We start from the raw sequence: 16,976 nt of genomic DNA, 5'->3' as shown, positions 1-16,976 counted from the left end.
CCCTGCCCCCTCCCAGCTCGGGCCGGTTACCCATGGAGCCTGTTTCCCTGTCTCTCGGGCCACGTGCTTTCTGGTCCGACCTGTCCTGTCATCGTCTGCCCTTCTAGCCTGTCTGTCGTTTCCCTTAGGTGAGGCTGCTTGCATTAGGGCCTCCCATGTTATGTCTGTGAGAAAGGAAGAAACCCCCTTCCCATTTTTTTCCCTCCTTCCTCTTCCCCTTGTACTTTTTTTTTCTGTGTCTGTGCTTCCCAGTCTGCCTTTGCACGCTGTTAACCTTAGCTGCAACAGTCTACCTAAACAGGCTACCTCAAACTCCTTTCCCTCTTTGTAGAACTTATTACTATTCTCTGTTCTGGCCGCTATTGCTGTATTTCTTCCTCTCCGTGCTCGATCCCTGTTGTTCCTGCCTTTCCCAATTATAAAAACCTATCTGAGGGGCAGCCAGTAGCTGAGGAGGGTTTGGGGTTGGAAGAGAGGGGTGTGTAGGAAAGAGTTAGCTGTCATGTGATTTCTACCTCTGTCTGCCATTGAATGTCATTTGGCTGATGTTTCCTGGTAGATGAAGAGACTTCCTGTTGTGGTTGTGCAGAGGGAGGGTGCTAGTCGGGATGGCTGATGCTGGATTTGTTTGGCTTAGTGGAGGCTGGTTGGTTGGTTTCCAGCTCGGCTCAGGAGCTGGCATGTTCCCTCTGTGTGGTTGTTTTGTTTCTGTCAGTGGGCTGACCCTTCGTGTGAGAGCAGAGGGAGAGACGGGATTCTGCTGCTTGCATTGTAAGAGAGGAAATCATCATGGCTTTTGCTTTATGTGAGCAGAAGTAGGGAATAAGATGGTAGTTTTTCTGTATCAACTCCTATGCAGTACTGGGAACTCTGTGATTGGCTGTTTGGCTACTCATAGATGGTGAACAAATTGGAGGAGGCAGAAAATCCTAAAGCCAGTTCCTTAGTTTGAGTGCCTAACATGTCTGAAAACACTACTGACATGTGTCTTGGGCTTGGCCTGTGTTGAAGATGATGCAGTAACTGGTTGTTTCAGGTATGTGCTCCTTTGTGAGATGACAAGGAATAGTGAGAAATAGTAATCATTTCAGGTGAGCTGCAAAAGAATCACGTTACTCTGTCAATGTAGGATTGAATGCAGAGGGAAGCTGACAGGAGCTGTGAGGTTAGTCTGGTTTTAGGTTGGTTCTCTGTTGTCTTAAGAGCTGAGTGATGTTAACCAGTAAGTTAGCTTAGTTCTTGTGGAATCTTAGGATCATGAATGCTGCTAAAACATGAATACTTCTAGAAGTCATACCTGAACCAGCTACTGGTTCATTATTATCTTGGGCATCTTCCTTTGTACCTAGAACCTTGCTGATATTTTCAGTGAAAGAATTGGGTGATAGCAGTAGTTGGAGCTGGAACAGTGGGAACACAAGTCTGTTGTAGGACGTATTCCTAGTAGAGAGAGACACAGTTCAGTAAATTTAGTGCAGGAATGTGAACTTCTTTTTTTAAAGCCATATCCAAATCTGAATTTGACTGTCAGGAAGTATGCAAAGTGTTGCTGTTTCTAAACCCAGATGCTGTTGTAGAGATCTTAGGAAAAGAAGAACTCCATGTATTGATTTACTGTATCACTGATGCTTTACGTTTCGGATTTGGTATGTCACATGAATGCAGGTGGTAGAGGAAGCATGTCCACTCTTTCTGTGGCCTTTCTGGGGTAAATGTAGTCCTCAGGGTTGGAGCTCATAGTCCCTGCTTGAAGTGCAGACAGCAGTATTGCCCACAAGGCTTCATGAATGGCTTTTTTTTGGTTATTATAGTTACTTTTAGTTCAGAGGAAACTTCAAGCGTTGAGTCATTGGCAAGTTGTAGAGGACAAAATCTGTTCCTGTGTTTAGAGAAGCTTTGCATAGTAGTGGAAGTATAAAACAAAGGAAGTCCTGGAATTCTATAAACTATCACAATACATCAGAGCACAAACCTGTGATGGACTCCTAGGCTCTAGGTGTACTCTGTTACCTTTGCAGATATAGAAGTGCTTCACTTCAACTTCAGTCTTTGCCCAACTTGTGCTGCCTTTGGATCTGCTTGCCAGCCCTGTCTCTGAGTTGCTTTCTATACTTAGTTTCTTATTCTGCACTGCCTCTTGCTAACCTAAATGTGTGACTGCACATTTAAAAACTCCCTCTTACTCTCTAGAGAGGAATTCCATGTCTCCTTATCTGTGATTAATATAGATGCACTGAAAACAAGGTGTTTTTTCTCATGTCAGAGGACTTTATTGTACAGTAGAAAGGGCTTATCAGGATAATTTGGCCTGTCAGTACTTGGATAAAGGATTTACAAGTCTGACGACTGTTCTTAATATGACTCTGTGTGTGTGTATAGAATAGGAAATTATTTTATTGACTACTTTGTAGAAGGAAAGGAGTATTAGCCAGATGTTTCTATACTACCATTTCATTGCTATTTTTTTCTTCAAGCTAGCACAAAATCAATAATATTTTTGTATATACAATAGAAGTTGCTAATTTAATTAATTAATTTATCATGTATATGTTTTTTCCGCTTACACACTTAAACATGAATTTTGTGTTTAAGTAACGTATGATTGTTGGGAATTGAGTCTGATGTCATATTTTTAATATCTCAGGTTTATCTTTTTGAGGAAAATGTTTGGATTTTTGATTGTTACTTATACCTATACAGATATTTGAATATACTCACAGCATTTGTGTTCTTGTATTTTCATTCCCCCAGCAGTTCTTAAGGTCCCCTATGTGTGCATTTCAAACATGAACATTGTTGCCGAATTACTAAACTCTTTTCTGTAGAATGTCTTACCAAACTCCTGGGGTTGCTTTTATATAGATGACACTTTTGCATATAAATCTGCCTGTCTCAAAAATCTCTTTCCTAAGGATTTGTGTCGTAGCCTGGCTATAATTGCAACTAGTCCTAGCCCTGATGCTCAGTTCAGTTTGTATTTGCAGCTCCATGTGAATTTTCAGGGTGGGAAAAAAACAAACTTTGTATCTTTGTTCAGTTTTTATGGGTTTTCTACTTAAGACCAGTCATTTTGCTTAAAAAGAGTAAGAGAACTGGATAGTAACTAAGTGTATGAATGAATGTCATATGGAAATCTCAGATTTGTTAGTTGCTTTTAGTTTGCTCTTAAAGAAGACCTCACAACAACAATCGTCCATCACTTTGTGTTTCACTTGTTTTGCTGGTAAATAAATAGCAAAACAGATCACATGTGAAACATTGCTGCTTTTGAATGGTTATATTACTTTTCAAATCTTTTTTTTTTTCCCTTTAAGAAATTCTGCATACATTTTTAAGTGGAAACTGCTTGTACCGTTGTGATTGGATTTCATGTGCAGTGTATAGATATTAATTTGACTTATTAAAATGATGTGAGATCAACTCATACTAAGCTTTTTTAATGTACTATTTATATTAGTAGTATTGTGGTGCTGCTTATGTTTGCTGAAATATTTTGTCTTGTTCAAAACAGCTTGCTATGGAATTGTTCAAGTACCCACTGGACCATGGTTTTGCAGGAAGTGTGAATCTCAGGAAAGAGCAGCCAGAGTGGTATGTGTTTTGTTTATTAAGTAATGCTACTTATAGTGCTTGTGTGCATAATACTTGCCCAAGTATTCCAGTTTATAGTGGAGAAGAGCTTAGCTTCCTCTTGTAATTCCATCTAGATGCTGTTCAGAAAGACCTTTTTTCTTCATATTTTTAGAAGTGGAAATATGTAACTGTCTCTTAAGCATTCTGACAATTTCAGGGTGTGTGTGGTTTCCTTATTTTATAGGTGGTGTTTTTTTCTTTAAGTTTACTTTTTGTTTTCACAGCCATTTTTTTTGTCCATGGTGTAGATTTTGGTGAATTTTGTCAGTTTAACACTTACATAGTTAGGTACAGGAAAGAAAAAAAAATCTGTATCCAGTTTTCTTTTGCAGCAAGTTTAGATTGCCAGTTGAAAGTTTCAGTTTAGGACTGCTTAACCAATAAGTAGTGTTGTTAATTTCAAAATCTAATGCTGACTTGGAATATGATATTTCTAATGGAAGATCTTTCAGAACAACAGCAGAAAAAAACCCAGTGCTTTTTTCTTTTTTTAAACTTTGATTACATGAGGTTTCATTTTGGTCAGACTGGTATGTTGTTAGATCAAACTGTCAGGCGTCACATTTCTCACTACTTGGCACTTTTTGGTTTGTCTTCCAGCAAAAGATAAAGTGAGAGAAGTGAGAGTACTTAGAAAGACTAAGCTGTTCCTTTGCCTCTGGAAAAAAATGTAATTAGAAGGGAAGGTGTTGCAGCATCTTATGGCAATGTGTAAACTGTTTCTAACTTTCATAAATATTCCAACTGTTTTTGACTTTCATAAAACCAAATGAAGAGTCGGAGACCAAATTTTCAGTTGCTGTCAGTGACTAGCAGAGTGTTTACATGAGTTAAATGTAGTGTAGGTTTAAGTGGTTCTCAGGTGAAACTCCTTGCATGTGAGGTATAACAGATGGGTAACAACTGAAGTTTTCACAGCTAGTCATCAACAACTTAGTGATTAGAGATGTGGTGGCTGTATTTGAGGTCTCTTGAAGAACCTCTTAATGTTCAGAAACTAAACTGATGCCTTGAATTCACTATGGAATCTAGAACTTTACTGTAACCAGTTTATCAGATGCAGAAGTTTTGATGCACTTGCTTACAAAAGCAAACATCGCTCTAGGAGACTGGAGCATAGTTTTTCTCTTGGCCATTTTGCCTAGAAACAACCCCAGAATTAATTAAATTAACCATATTACATTGAATATGCTTCTACTCGCTTACTTTTAATTTTTAGAAAGACCTCAGTCTTGAGCTCAAGGTGTTTTTTTCTATGCTGATGTTCTCTGTGTTGTATGTTTTTTGGGCTCTGTGTGTGTTTGCTTGGTTGGTTTTGGTTAAGCTGCAGTTATGGGCAAATAAATTCATATTGATAAGAAACTGTGGTTAATTGCACTAAAGGTAGCTTTGCTTTAACAGCTGAAAGAAATAGACTAACTCAGTAGCACATAGCCCAAGTTGATGGGTCACCAGAGAGCTTCACTTAGCAGCAGATAAGAGCAGTTGGCTTCCCATGTACTTTCAACTGCTATACATTCATGTGTTCCCAGTGTGTGGCTAACCTGGTATATACTACATGTCAGTGAGAGTGGTGGCTGATTTTTTTTTCAGCCACACAAGCCTCCTGGCTGGTTCACTTCTGTGGTTTTGTTGGTGAGGTGATAGATAGAGTCTTGGGTTTTGAATGGTCAGTTACTAGTTGAAAAGCACAATTCCATGCTGGACAAGTCATACTGAGTTTTGGCCCCAGCATTGTCGTGGTTTTTTGTGTGTGAAAGAAATGGCAATTATTTGTAAACCTGAACTGTTTGGATAATGGACATATCGAGGTGGTTGGTAATTATCTGCCTTTCCTAATAATTATGCTTATGTAGTATATAATGAACAAAAGATTGTTATCCCAGTATGCACTTTTTGCAATCACTGTAGATTTTAACTATTGCTTGAAAAGTCTTAGTTTTCTCTAAATCAGCCAATTTAGCTTAGCTGACCTGTGGTGAGCTTGGAATGTGAATCTTCTCAAAATGGGTGGCAACTGCTCCCAGCTTTGCTGGCACCAATGCTTACTACCCTGCACCCTTTTTGGTGTCTTCAGATGCACCTGAACTTCGGAGTCAAAAAGCAGAGGAGATACCTGTTGATGTGGGAAAAATTAATACTGGGGTTCTGTCTGAGGATGTATATATATATATGGAGTACTATGTCAGGGACTTTAGATCCTGGCTTGAGAAGTTGGATGGTGCATATATATATGTTGCCCAAGGACTGATAGTTGTATCCAAAGAGAAACTGGATAAACTAAGTTTAGGAATTGTAGCACAACTGTTGTTCAGAAATGCTTTTTCTCCCCCTAATGCTGCTATGTGTCAAACATCTTTGCTGATCTTATTTTAAGATTTAAATATAGTATAGTGAGGTATACTGTATAAATATATATATCATATATAACCTAATATAAAGATATATAGTGGGGTATAAATAGACTATGTGTTGTATGGTTTCCTACAAGCTGCTACTATTCATACTCATCATGAAAGAGCTGCAGTGATCCATGAGACAGAGATACCAGGCAGCACAGAGGTGTTCAACATTCCTACAGTTAGCTGGGTCAGGCTTGTTAGCTATGTGTTGATGCTGTTCCTTGTGAATCCAGCTTGATTCAGAGAGACCAGGAGACCTCAGCGCTGAACTTCAGTGTTAGAAATTCCAGGAAGTTTTCCTACCTCCAAGCACAGGTTAGATGCTCTGAGGAGCTCCAATGCTACATGTGAGCTCAGATTGCTCACAATGTAGCAAGTAAATTACTATTTACTGTTGGTATGTTTCGCTGGAATATGTCTCTTAGAAGCCTGTCATTGTATCTAGAAGAATCACTTTGGACTTGTTACAAATTACTCTAATGTTGCAAAGGTGGTGTTTTTTTTCACTTGTTTTTTTTCTGGGTTAGATCTTTTGTTGAGGTGGCTTATGCAGTCCTGGGCCAGAGCTGAGTCTGTGCATTTGTGTGATGCTACAGCTTGTCTAATAAGTCACCTGGATTTTGGGCCTGGGGAATGTGTTGAGGGGGCTGTGACTCCCTGTGGAGCTAGCCACGTAAGAATTGAGATAGTATCCATCTGGATCTCAGCTCAGTCTAGCATAACTGGAGTCTCTGTGCTTGCATATGTGTTTCTTGGAACTTGGCGTGGAGACAGGAGGACTGTCATTGCAGAGGAAGGTCAGATCACACAGTGCTTGGTACTTAAGGATTCAGAGCTGTAGAAATGCAGCTATACTGTTTACCTCCAAACCCAGTTCAGGTACATTGTGCACTTAATACTGGTAGGTTCCTGCTAGTTATCCTGCCAAACCTGTGCTGTTCCTGCATCTGCTGCACAGATGATCCACAGTCTCAATGCTGCAGTTTTAATTTTTTTTAAACAATCGTTAGTATAATAATGGCTGTAGTTCCCTCCAAATCTTTTTTTTGTTTTACAAAAAGTCTTTCATCACATGCATCTACAGATTTCTTTTTGTAGAGTTGCTCATAAGGATTGTTTGGTGTATCCATAGTTGAACACCCCACCCCAGCATTTATGTCGTATAAGATAACCAGAGGTGTAGTTATTGCTTGCCTTTTGCCTAAACGGAAAGAGGAAGAAGTAGGAATGTTGGCTTTTGATATGCAGATAGGTTTGTGATCAGAGCTCTGGCTCAACAGGCTGCCTGCAGGGCAGTGCAGTCTCTGTGCCTGTGCTTCCAATCCGTTTTAGTGTGGTTATTACACTGTATCTGCAAACTAGGATGAATGTCAATAAATATGGTCACAATACAGATGAACTCAACTTTATTTTAGAAGAAGAAAACTTGCTGTTTTTTTTTTCTTCTCTTCAATTTGAAATACTGTCCACCAAATTCAGGACTAATATACTATGCAGCCTCTTTGAAGATACCTCTTGAAATAATTCTTAAAGAAATTTTGAAATTAATGTTTCTTTAATGTGTATCCGTAGTTTTCCTTAAAGGACACTTTATATAAGAATATTACTATGACTACTTTCAAGAATACTGTAACAAATATGAATAGAAAAATTGCTTTAGTTTAGAGCATGCAACAGAAAAACAGCTCTGTGTGCATTTGTGATTTGTCTGGCTTTTACAAAAACACAGTCTTGCCTTCTATGAATGACTGCAGTCTAGAAGGCAGTGACTATTAGTTTGTAGCTGGACAACTTGAATAAAAAGTCTGCCTAAAGATACTTAGGCACAACATGTTGTATTGGGTTCGCGTGACGAGGTTTTGGTAGCGAGGGGGCTACAGGAGGGATTTCTGTGAGAAGCTGCAGGAGCCTCCCCTGTGTCTGACAGAGCCAATGCCAACCGGCTACAGGACAGACACTTCTGGCCAGGGCCGAGCCAGTCAGCAGCTCTGACAGTGCCTCTGAGATAACACGTGTAACAGCAGATAAAAAACCCTGTGCAACAGAAACTGCTGCCAGAGACAGGAGTGAGAATGTGAGAGAAACAGCTTTGCTGACGCCAGGGTCAGGGAAGGAGGAGTGGGAGGAGGTGCTCCAAGTGCTGGAGTAGAGATTCCCCTGCAGCTCACGCTGAAGACTGTGGGAAGGCACACAGGGCTGTCCCCCTGCAGTCCATGGAGGCCCACGGCGGAGCAGATACCCATCTGAGGCCTATGGAGGACTCTATGCCAGAGCAGGTAGATTTGCCTGAAGGGGGCTGTGACTCTGTGGGAAGCTTGCACTGGAGCAGGCTCCTTGCAGGACTTGTGGACCTGTGTAGAGAGAGGCCCAAGCTGGAGCAGGTTTGCTGGCAGGACTTGTGACCCTATGGGGATTCCACGCTGGAGCAGTCTGTGCCTAAGGCACTGCTCCCTGTGGAAGGGGCCCATGCTGGAGCAGTTCATGAAGAACTGCAGCTCATGGGAAATACTCATGTTGGAGAAGTTGGTGGAGGATTGTCTCCCATGGGAGGGACTCCACGTTGGAGCAGGGGAAGAGTGTGAGGAGTCCTCCCCTTGAGGAGGAGGGAGCAGCAAAGAAAATGTGTGACGAACTGATTGCAGCCCCCATTTCCCTATCACCCTGCACTGCTGGTGGGGAGGAGAGAATGAAAATGGGGAGTGAAGTTGAGCCTGGGAAGAAGGGGGAGGGCTAAGGTGCTTTCAGATTTAGTTTTTATTTTCTCATTACCCTACTCTCATTTGATTAATTGATAAATTAATTTTTTCCCCAAGTTGAGTCTGTTTTGCCCCTGATGGTAACTGGTGGGTCTTGTCCTTAACTCAGGAGCCTTTTTTCTTCCTGTTCAGCTCAGGAGGAGTGTGACAGCAGCTTTGGTGGGCACCTGGCATCCAGCCAGGGTCAACCCACCACAGTCTGTTTTGGTGCCACAGATGTGGCATGAGGAAGTCAAGATAGGGATAGAAATTGGGAGAGGTAGTGGGCAAAATGCACAGAGCTAGAGAGAGAAAAGTGGAATGATTGTGGAGAATTTGTGGTGTTCTAATTGTGGTGAAGGTGAAAATTCTGATTTTTGAAATACTTTTGATTGAGTGGTATGTGTTTCTTGTTTCTTACGTAGATGGCCGAGTGCTGTTTGCTTTGCATTTCATGAGTATGAGAAAATACCTTTTCTTGTGGAGATTTTTTTTTGTCTGCGTAGTGAATGCAGATCCATAAACTTACTGCACTGCACTGAATTGCTTAGGATTGCATGGTGTCTGATGACCAAGGTTAGGAGTACAAGGAGTATAGAAGGTACTGCAGAAGGGCAGTGTAGCTCCAGTGCATTTTCCCCTGCATATCAAAGTGGGAGTATTAATTCCATTTCTGATTGTGCTTCCTTCATTTTTTTTTGGTGTATGTTCTGCAGTTTTCCCTGCTTGTATACAGATTTGTGTACTGGGTCTGGCTGAGATGGAGTTCATTTCCCCATAGCTGCCCATAGTGCTGTGCTTTGCATTGGTAGCTAGAAAGGTGTTGATAACACACCAGTTTTGGCTACTGCTGAGTGGTGCTGGTCCAGCATCAGCACTGCCTCTCCCACATTCCATCCCCGTCAGTGGGCTGGGGGTGGACAAGATCCTGGGAGGGGGCATGGCTAGGACTGACTCAAATTGGCCAAAGGAGTATTCTATACCATATGATGTCAGCTCAGATATAAAAGCTAAGAAAGGGAGGACGAAGGGGGAGCATTTGCTTTTTCCAGTATTTAACTTCTGGAGCAACCACTACATGTGCTGAAGCTCTGCTTCCTGGGAAAGTGGCTGGACATCTCTTGCTGATAGGAAGTAGATGATAAAATTATTGGTTTTTTTTCTCTTTGCCTGTGTGTGTGTGCACAAAGTTTTGCTTTTGCAAATCTCAACCTGTGAGTTGTTTTTCATCTTATTTTCTCTCCCCTGTCCAGCTGGGATAGAGTGGCTTGGTGGGCACCTGGTGTAGTGCCATGGTCAACCCACCACAACTTGTTCCTTGGTTTCTGAATACGCAGCCGAGTTCATAAACTTATTTGAAGCATTTCATTACAGCAGAAAAGGTCTGCTACTTTCTTTTTTAAAGTTCTGATTAGCTGCAGTTTATCTGAAAGTATGTGTTATTTGTGCAGTAATTTATAATTACATTATGCTAGTTGTGGATATATAGAGTATTCAGGCTTTAAAACAGTGTTTCATCACTCAAATGCTACTTGATCAAATTTTTTTTAACACTAATGTCAATATAACAGGTACTTTAGTAAATGGTCCAGAGGTTCTGAGGCAAAATGGCTAACCAAAGTGAGACTAGACCAAAACGTTTTCCATTACAGGAATTGCTTAGTTCTTATGTGGAAATGTTCTGTGACTCTTTGTTTCATGGCATTCACTGGCAGAAGAAACCTCTGAAGTGAGCAAGGTGAAGTTGTCTCCAAAGTAAGGAAGGAGCTCCTCAGCTGTGAGGAGCCTTACTTGAAATGCTTGCCAGCATTTTATAGCTAGGAATTTTTTTGATTTGTGGTGTGTTGCAGAAGAACACAAAAGTGAATCATTGTGTGCTGTGTTTTCTTCATGTGGATTGAATTGGGTCAGTAGCACACTTTCAGGCTGATACAGAAACTTGGGTGTGTAGTTGGAGATGCAACTGAATGTGACAAGTATTTCTCATAGCCTTCTGATACTTTCCATTAAAGATCAATGTGTGTAAACTTTGTGTGTGTTTATAATTGGGATTCCTGCAACATCTAGCAGGGTTTGTTAGTCTTAAATATGTAGTTGGGAAATTTATGGTTTTGGACTTGTGAAGTTGGAGTACCCAGATCGTGACAGGTCGTGATACTTGCTGTGTGTCATCAGTGTGGTACATTGTGCTCTGTGTTCTCTCTCTGCTAGTCACCTTACACATACTGAGTAAAAGTATGACTAAATGTCACCTGTAGTACATACTGACTGGATGGCCTTAGAAGAATGCTGATTTGCATGCTGAGTGCCTCTAATCTTCTTGTCATAGTCTGCAAATTTATTATCTATAGTAGATGTTTTTGACAGAGCTAACTGAATCTGCATATATTTTTATCTGATGCCTTGATAAAAAGAAGTAGGTTGAGTCTCTTTAATTTTTCCAGGTATAAAACCCGAAATGCTTCAGGTAGTCAGTCTGTTTTTCTTTTGCCTGTCAACTGTCTGCTTTAAAAAAAAGTCCTCTTCTTCTCCTGGGACAGATGACTGAATAGAGATGGGGCAGAGATTCGGCAAATTTGTCAGCATCCAGGAATGATTATTTGAAGATGGAGATGAGTTAATTTCTTAAGTTGTCAAGTTGCAGAACATAGCACTTTGGGAGAGAAGTACTGACAGCACGCATTCGTTTGCTCTATTAGTGGTGTCAGCCAGTTGGGGATTCTTGGATGTGGCAGAGGATCTTTTGATTCCTCTTGGTTCTTCCTTGTGGCTTATAAACACTGGAGTCTGGTGTGGATTGTAGGTTGGAAGCATTGGAACTTTAGTTTGCTTCTCTTTGGATACTTTGGTTGAAAAACTGTGTAATTAGCTGCTTGCTGACATGTGCTTCAGATCCTTGCATGATTGTAAGCTATCATTTATAGGGCCATTTAGATCAAAAGATTGAGGGTGGATATTTTATGGATTTATAGCTAAGGTCTGAAGATACTACAGGTTGAGAGTATTGGTAAGGTGTATTGCTATCCCTCTGCAGTTTAGAGACTGATAAATAAGGAAATGTGGATTTGGTTTTGCAGAGAGCAGTCTCTTCGCTGGCTGGACCATGTATTCCTACAGAAGCTTTTGGAAAAGGGGGGATGCAATCCATTCTTTTTGTTGTACTGTGCAATGAACTTTTGACTCTGGCAAGTATAACAAAGCATGGGTGTGAAAATAGAAAAAAACTCTAATGGGAATTTTCAAGTACCTAATTGGTTTTAAGAAAAAGATACCAAAGAAAAGATTATTAAAATACCAGAGTTAAAGGATTTGGTACAAATAGACAGCCTAGGTTTGGTGTGAGCAGTGGTTCAGTAATTTCGGCAGTTGCTGGGAATGTGTGTGAGTTTTATTGGACTTTCTGGAGGCTTCAGGGGCTGAGAGGTTGATCTTCTCTGGTTAGTCTTCGCACTGCTTGTTGGCAGTATTGATTTTGCTTCATAGGAGATGGCTTGGAGGAGTGACTAGAAAGATGAGATGTCACTGGGTGCTGGGGGCTGGGGTAAGGTACTGGCAGCAGATGTAGGCATGGTCAGTCTGGTAGACATTCTGTTGCTGGGCCTGTTCTTGTGCTGCCTGTGAATTCTCACCTATTGGTAGAATTTATGCTAAGTTCTAAGTTTCCAGATAGAAATATCTTGGCACCAGTATACTGGTTTGTACCACTCTGCAAATAGATGTGGGTTTTTATTCTTTTTGTTGTCTGATCTTGCAAAACCTGTTCCTTTGTAGGCTCTGAGGTGTTTGTTCTTCTGTAGATAGCCTCTGATTAGCTGAATTTGACTTAGGTTTTCTGTTAAGTATAGTTAAGTTTTCTGTAGTGCTTGATTTCCTTTAGCACACTTCTATTTAAGTGTCTTTAGAATCTGGTGTCTCTTTATAGGTGGAGCTATATTTGCATTGGTTATTCAGTACCATATTTGCTTGAATCTAACACAAATTAATCACTAAAATGACACCAATTTTTTCCAGTTTTATTAGGGGAAACCAGAATTTCCCCCGTTTTCAGTGTTTTCATTCCAATGTATGTGTGTTATTTTCTTATATTTTTTTCCTATCAAAACACTAGGGCTAAGAGGGATGTAGAAAAAAGTATTAAAGTAATCGAGAAAATATAAGGCTCTTTCTGTTGGAAAAGATACTATTTTCACGTCCTTTAGGGAAGAAGAAAAATAATTAACAAAAATGTTTAGAGCTTAGATGACAGTTTTTCATCAAAAGTGAATAAAGAACCTGAGGTAGTTATGTATAAGTAGTATGATGTATGTGCAGCATTGGCATAACTGAAACTCTAGACATGGTTTGTAATAAATTTCATATCCAGAGCTGTTTTCTGATTTCCTTTTTTTCTGCCCAGAATTTTTACAGTTTTGACAGCAATAGGTATGTCCCTGCCAGCATTAAATTGTTTTACATTAACTAAAATAACTACCTATATTGTTATCTTTATCCTTCTAGACCAATTTTTAAACCCACAGTAAGATATTATTAAGGTATTATTGTTATATTATTAAGGTGTTGTCTGAAGTAGTGTGTAAGACTGTCTAGGGTATTCGAAGTCTATAGGATTGGGAAAGATTATCTTAGATATAAGAGAGAGTATTAGAGGTGACTTCTGTATGTGTCTTTCTGGTAGCACCCAAGAGTGGAACACTGGTGAAGCAGGTGAAGCTGTACCACAGAACTTGGGAGTTAAGTACCTGGATGCAGCTGGTTCTGCTGCAGAGTTCTGCAGCTACCTGTGAATGGGAGTCAAGGTTGCTGACAGCCTTAGGGGCTACCAGCTGGAAAGCCATGGATTAGAAACTGACCCTCTGATCAGCTGCTTTGCTTACCTTTGTGGATCTGTCCCTGTGCTTTGGGGAGGTGTGTTGAGTAAATGCATTTTGAAACATACAGAAATCGATGCATTTGAAAGCAAATTTGGAAATAAAGCCATAAAAGTACTTTTGCTTGGCAATTGACTCTCTCCTCTTATGTGAATGAAAAAAAATTCATAAGAATTTGGTGGATTCATAGACTCATAGGATAGTTAAGGTTGGAAAAAACCTCTAAAATCATCGAATACAACTCTTAAGCCAGCACCACTGTGTTCATCACTAAACCATGTCTCAAGTACCACATCTGCATGTCTTTTGAACATTTCCAGAGATGAGGATTTTGTCACTTCCCTGGACAGCCTGTTCCAATGCCTGACCACCTTTTCAGTGAAGAATTTTTTCCTAATATGTAATCTAAACTTCCCTTGGTGCAACTTGAGGCCAGTTCCTCTTGTCCTATCGCTTGTTACCTGGGAAAAGAGACCAACCCCCACCTCACTGCAGCCTCCTCTCAGGTAGTTGTAGAATGTAATAAGGTCCCCCCTGAGTGTCATTTTCTCCAGGCTAAGCCACTCCAGCTCCCTCACTTCTCTTGTTAGACTTTTGCTCCAGCCCCTTCGCCAGCTTTGTTGCCCTTCTCTGGATGTACACCAGCACTTCAATGTCCTTCTAGTAGTGAGGGGCCCAGAACTGAATTTAGGATTTGGGGTGTGGCCTCACTAGTGCCAAGTACAGGGGGATGATCACTGCCTTAGCCCTGCTGGCCACATTATTGCTGACGCAAGCCAGGATGCCACTGGCCTTCTTGGCCACCTGAGCACACTGCTGGCTCATGTTCAGCTGCCATGTTCACCCCCAGGTCTTTTTCCACTGGGCACCTATCCAGCTGCTCTTCCCCCAGTCTGTAGCGCTGCATGGGGTTGTTGTGACTCAAGTACAGGACCTGGCACTTGGCCTTGTTGAACCTCCGACCATTGGCCTCAGCCTGTCCAGAGCTCTCTGCAGAGCAGAGCCTTCCTGCCCTCCAGCAGATCAACACTCCCATCCAGTATGGTGTGGTTGCAAACTGGCTGAGGGTGCACTCAGTGCTCTCATCCAGATCATCAACAGAGGTATTAAACAGAACTGGCCCCAACACTGAGCCCAGAGGAACACCACTGGTGACCAGCTGCCAGCTGGATGTAACTCCATTCTCCATTGCTCTCTGGGCTTGGCCATCCAGCCAGGTTTTCTGCTTAGTGAAGAGTGTACCTGGCCAAGCCATGGGCAGCCAGTATCTCCAGGAGATGCTGTGGGAAACGGTGTCACAGGCTTTACTAAAGTCCAGGTAGACACATCCACAGCCTTTGCCTCATCCACTAAGTGGGTCATTTTATCACAGAAGGAGATCAGATTGGTCAGCCAGGACCTGCCTCTCACAAACCCATTCTGGCAGGGCCTGATTCCCTGGTCGTGCTGCACATGCTGTGTGATGGCACTCAAGATGATCTGCTCCCTGACCTTCCCTAACACCAAGGTCAGGCTGACAGGCCTATAATTCCCTAAATCTTTCTTCCAGCCTTTCTTCTAGATAGGTGTCACAGTTGCTAATCTCCAGTCAGCTGGGACCTCTTGGTCAGCCAGGACTGCTGGTAAATTGTTGAAAGTGGGTTGGCAAACTTTTCCACCAGCTCTCTCAGTACCCTGGGGTGGATCCCATCCAGCCCCACAGACTTGTGGATGTCTAAGTGGCATAGCAGGTTACTGACCTTTTCCTCCTGGATTATGGGGACTTCATTTGGCTCCTTGTTTCTGTCTTCAGCTCATGTTTTCACTAAAATGTGAATTAAAATTTGCAACAACAAATTGATTTAACCATTCTTCTGTTGGATTAATGAATAACAGAAGCAACAGAATAAAATGTTTTGTCTGACAAGTTTTAACTCTGTGGATGAAAGAATTGAAAGAGGTTGAGTGTCAGGTTTATGTGATGCTGATTTTTCATAACTCACTTTTGTTATTTGTAACTTTGTGTTGTTTCTTTCAGTTGAATGCTGTTGGGGTTTGATATTTTTTTCCCCCCCCTCTGTTATCAAGTAATATGAAACAGTAATTCTGTGATCAAAATGTACTTTGGAGGAAAAGAAGTGTTCTGGAGGTGTCGTGCTGGGTATCATACAGCTTGACAGGGAAAATAGGCTTCTAAACTAAACAGTTTGTGTATATGGCTGATGCCTGTTAAAAAACTTGGAAGATATGAATGGCAGGGAAATATCAAACCAAAACTGACCTATAAATATGTCTGGATCCAGGTCCCAAGACATCTGTCTGTACTGCTGACAAAATTATTCTGTTTCAGTCGTGGTGTAAGTTTTTTAAAATTTATTTATCTATTTATTATTTTAAAAAAGGTCTTTGGTTGGAATTCCACCAGCATAGACGATGGCACCTCCTGAATAGGGTGGTTATATCCTTTATGTCCTTTCCTTCCTCTCTCTGTGTTCCTGTTACGTTCGTTAGCTGACGTTGTTTGTATGGCCATATGGAAACGTGGCTCAAAGGAGTCATCTGGCTGGAAAAAAAAAGTTTTAGGCTGCTGATTAGGATTTCCATATGGTTAGTTGAATGCTTTTCCCAGAGCGAGGGAGGCAGTAGGAAGTACACAGCAGGGGATGGCCAGTGGTGATCTGGCAGTGGTGTGCAATTATGTTAGCTCATAGTGAGCCTGAAGTAAAGTCAGCTGGAACTGCAGCCTGATTTCTTGACTAACTCTAAGGAACTGTGGTCTCTTTAATCTGCTGTAGATCTTCTGGTGTTATTTAGGTTAACAGGTCATATTGAGAGACACATTTTATTGCCTCTTTGCAATGCTGGGAATTCAGTCCTGCAGGACTTTGCTTGGTTGACTGTCATTATTCAGGTGAATGGTTCCATTTGCCTCGCTTGGGCCAGGATTCAGTGAAGTACTTGCACAAGAATTCTTTGACCTTTGTTTTCTTATACCAAGAGGCAGCGTGTAATGGGTGTCTGCAGATGATCTTTGTGAACGTGCTCCAAATTTACAAAACCCTGAGGGAAGAACAATGTTATATTCGTATGATTATTTTCTTTCTCTCCTACTTGTATAGTCTTGTTCCTGTCTCTCCTTATCTTCTTCAGTGAAGTACTTGCACAAGAATTCTTTGACCTTTGTTTTCTTATACCAAGAGGCAGCGTGTAATGGGTGTCTGCAGATGATCTTTGTGAACGTGCTCCAAATTTACAAAACCCTGAGGGAAGAACAATGTTATATTCGTATGATTATTTTCTTTCTCTCCTACTTGTATAGTCTTGTTCCTGTCTCTCCTTATCTTCTGTACATGTATCTT

At 41.2% G+C, this 16,976-nt stretch overlaps 1 protein-coding gene across 1 annotated transcript in view; it reads left to right on the top strand.

Moving 5' to 3' along the window:
- Window positions 1–608: 608 nt before the first annotated feature.
- The window catches only part of LOC103798988 (protein AF-10-like), a gene marked incomplete at its 3' end in the record, with an annotated part of 63,910 nt that continues 47,542 nt past the window's right edge, over window positions 609–16,976 (top strand). Inside the window, exons 1-2 of the mRNA XM_009071279.1 lie at window positions 609–771; window positions 3,512–3,591. Coding sequence (XP_009069527.1) covers window positions 609–771; window positions 3,512–3,591 — 243 coding nt within the window. The remainder of the gene's footprint in view (window positions 772–3,511; window positions 3,592–16,976) is intronic.

The sequence above is a fragment of the Acanthisitta chloris genome, unplaced genomic scaffold (assembly GCF_000695815.1).
Source record: "Acanthisitta chloris isolate BGI_N310 unplaced genomic scaffold, ASM69581v1 scaffold8443, whole genome shotgun sequence".
Classification (NCBI taxonomy): domain Eukaryota; kingdom Metazoa; phylum Chordata; class Aves; order Passeriformes; family Acanthisittidae; genus Acanthisitta; species Acanthisitta chloris.
This window is presented reverse-complemented; position numbering and strand designations above follow the sequence as displayed.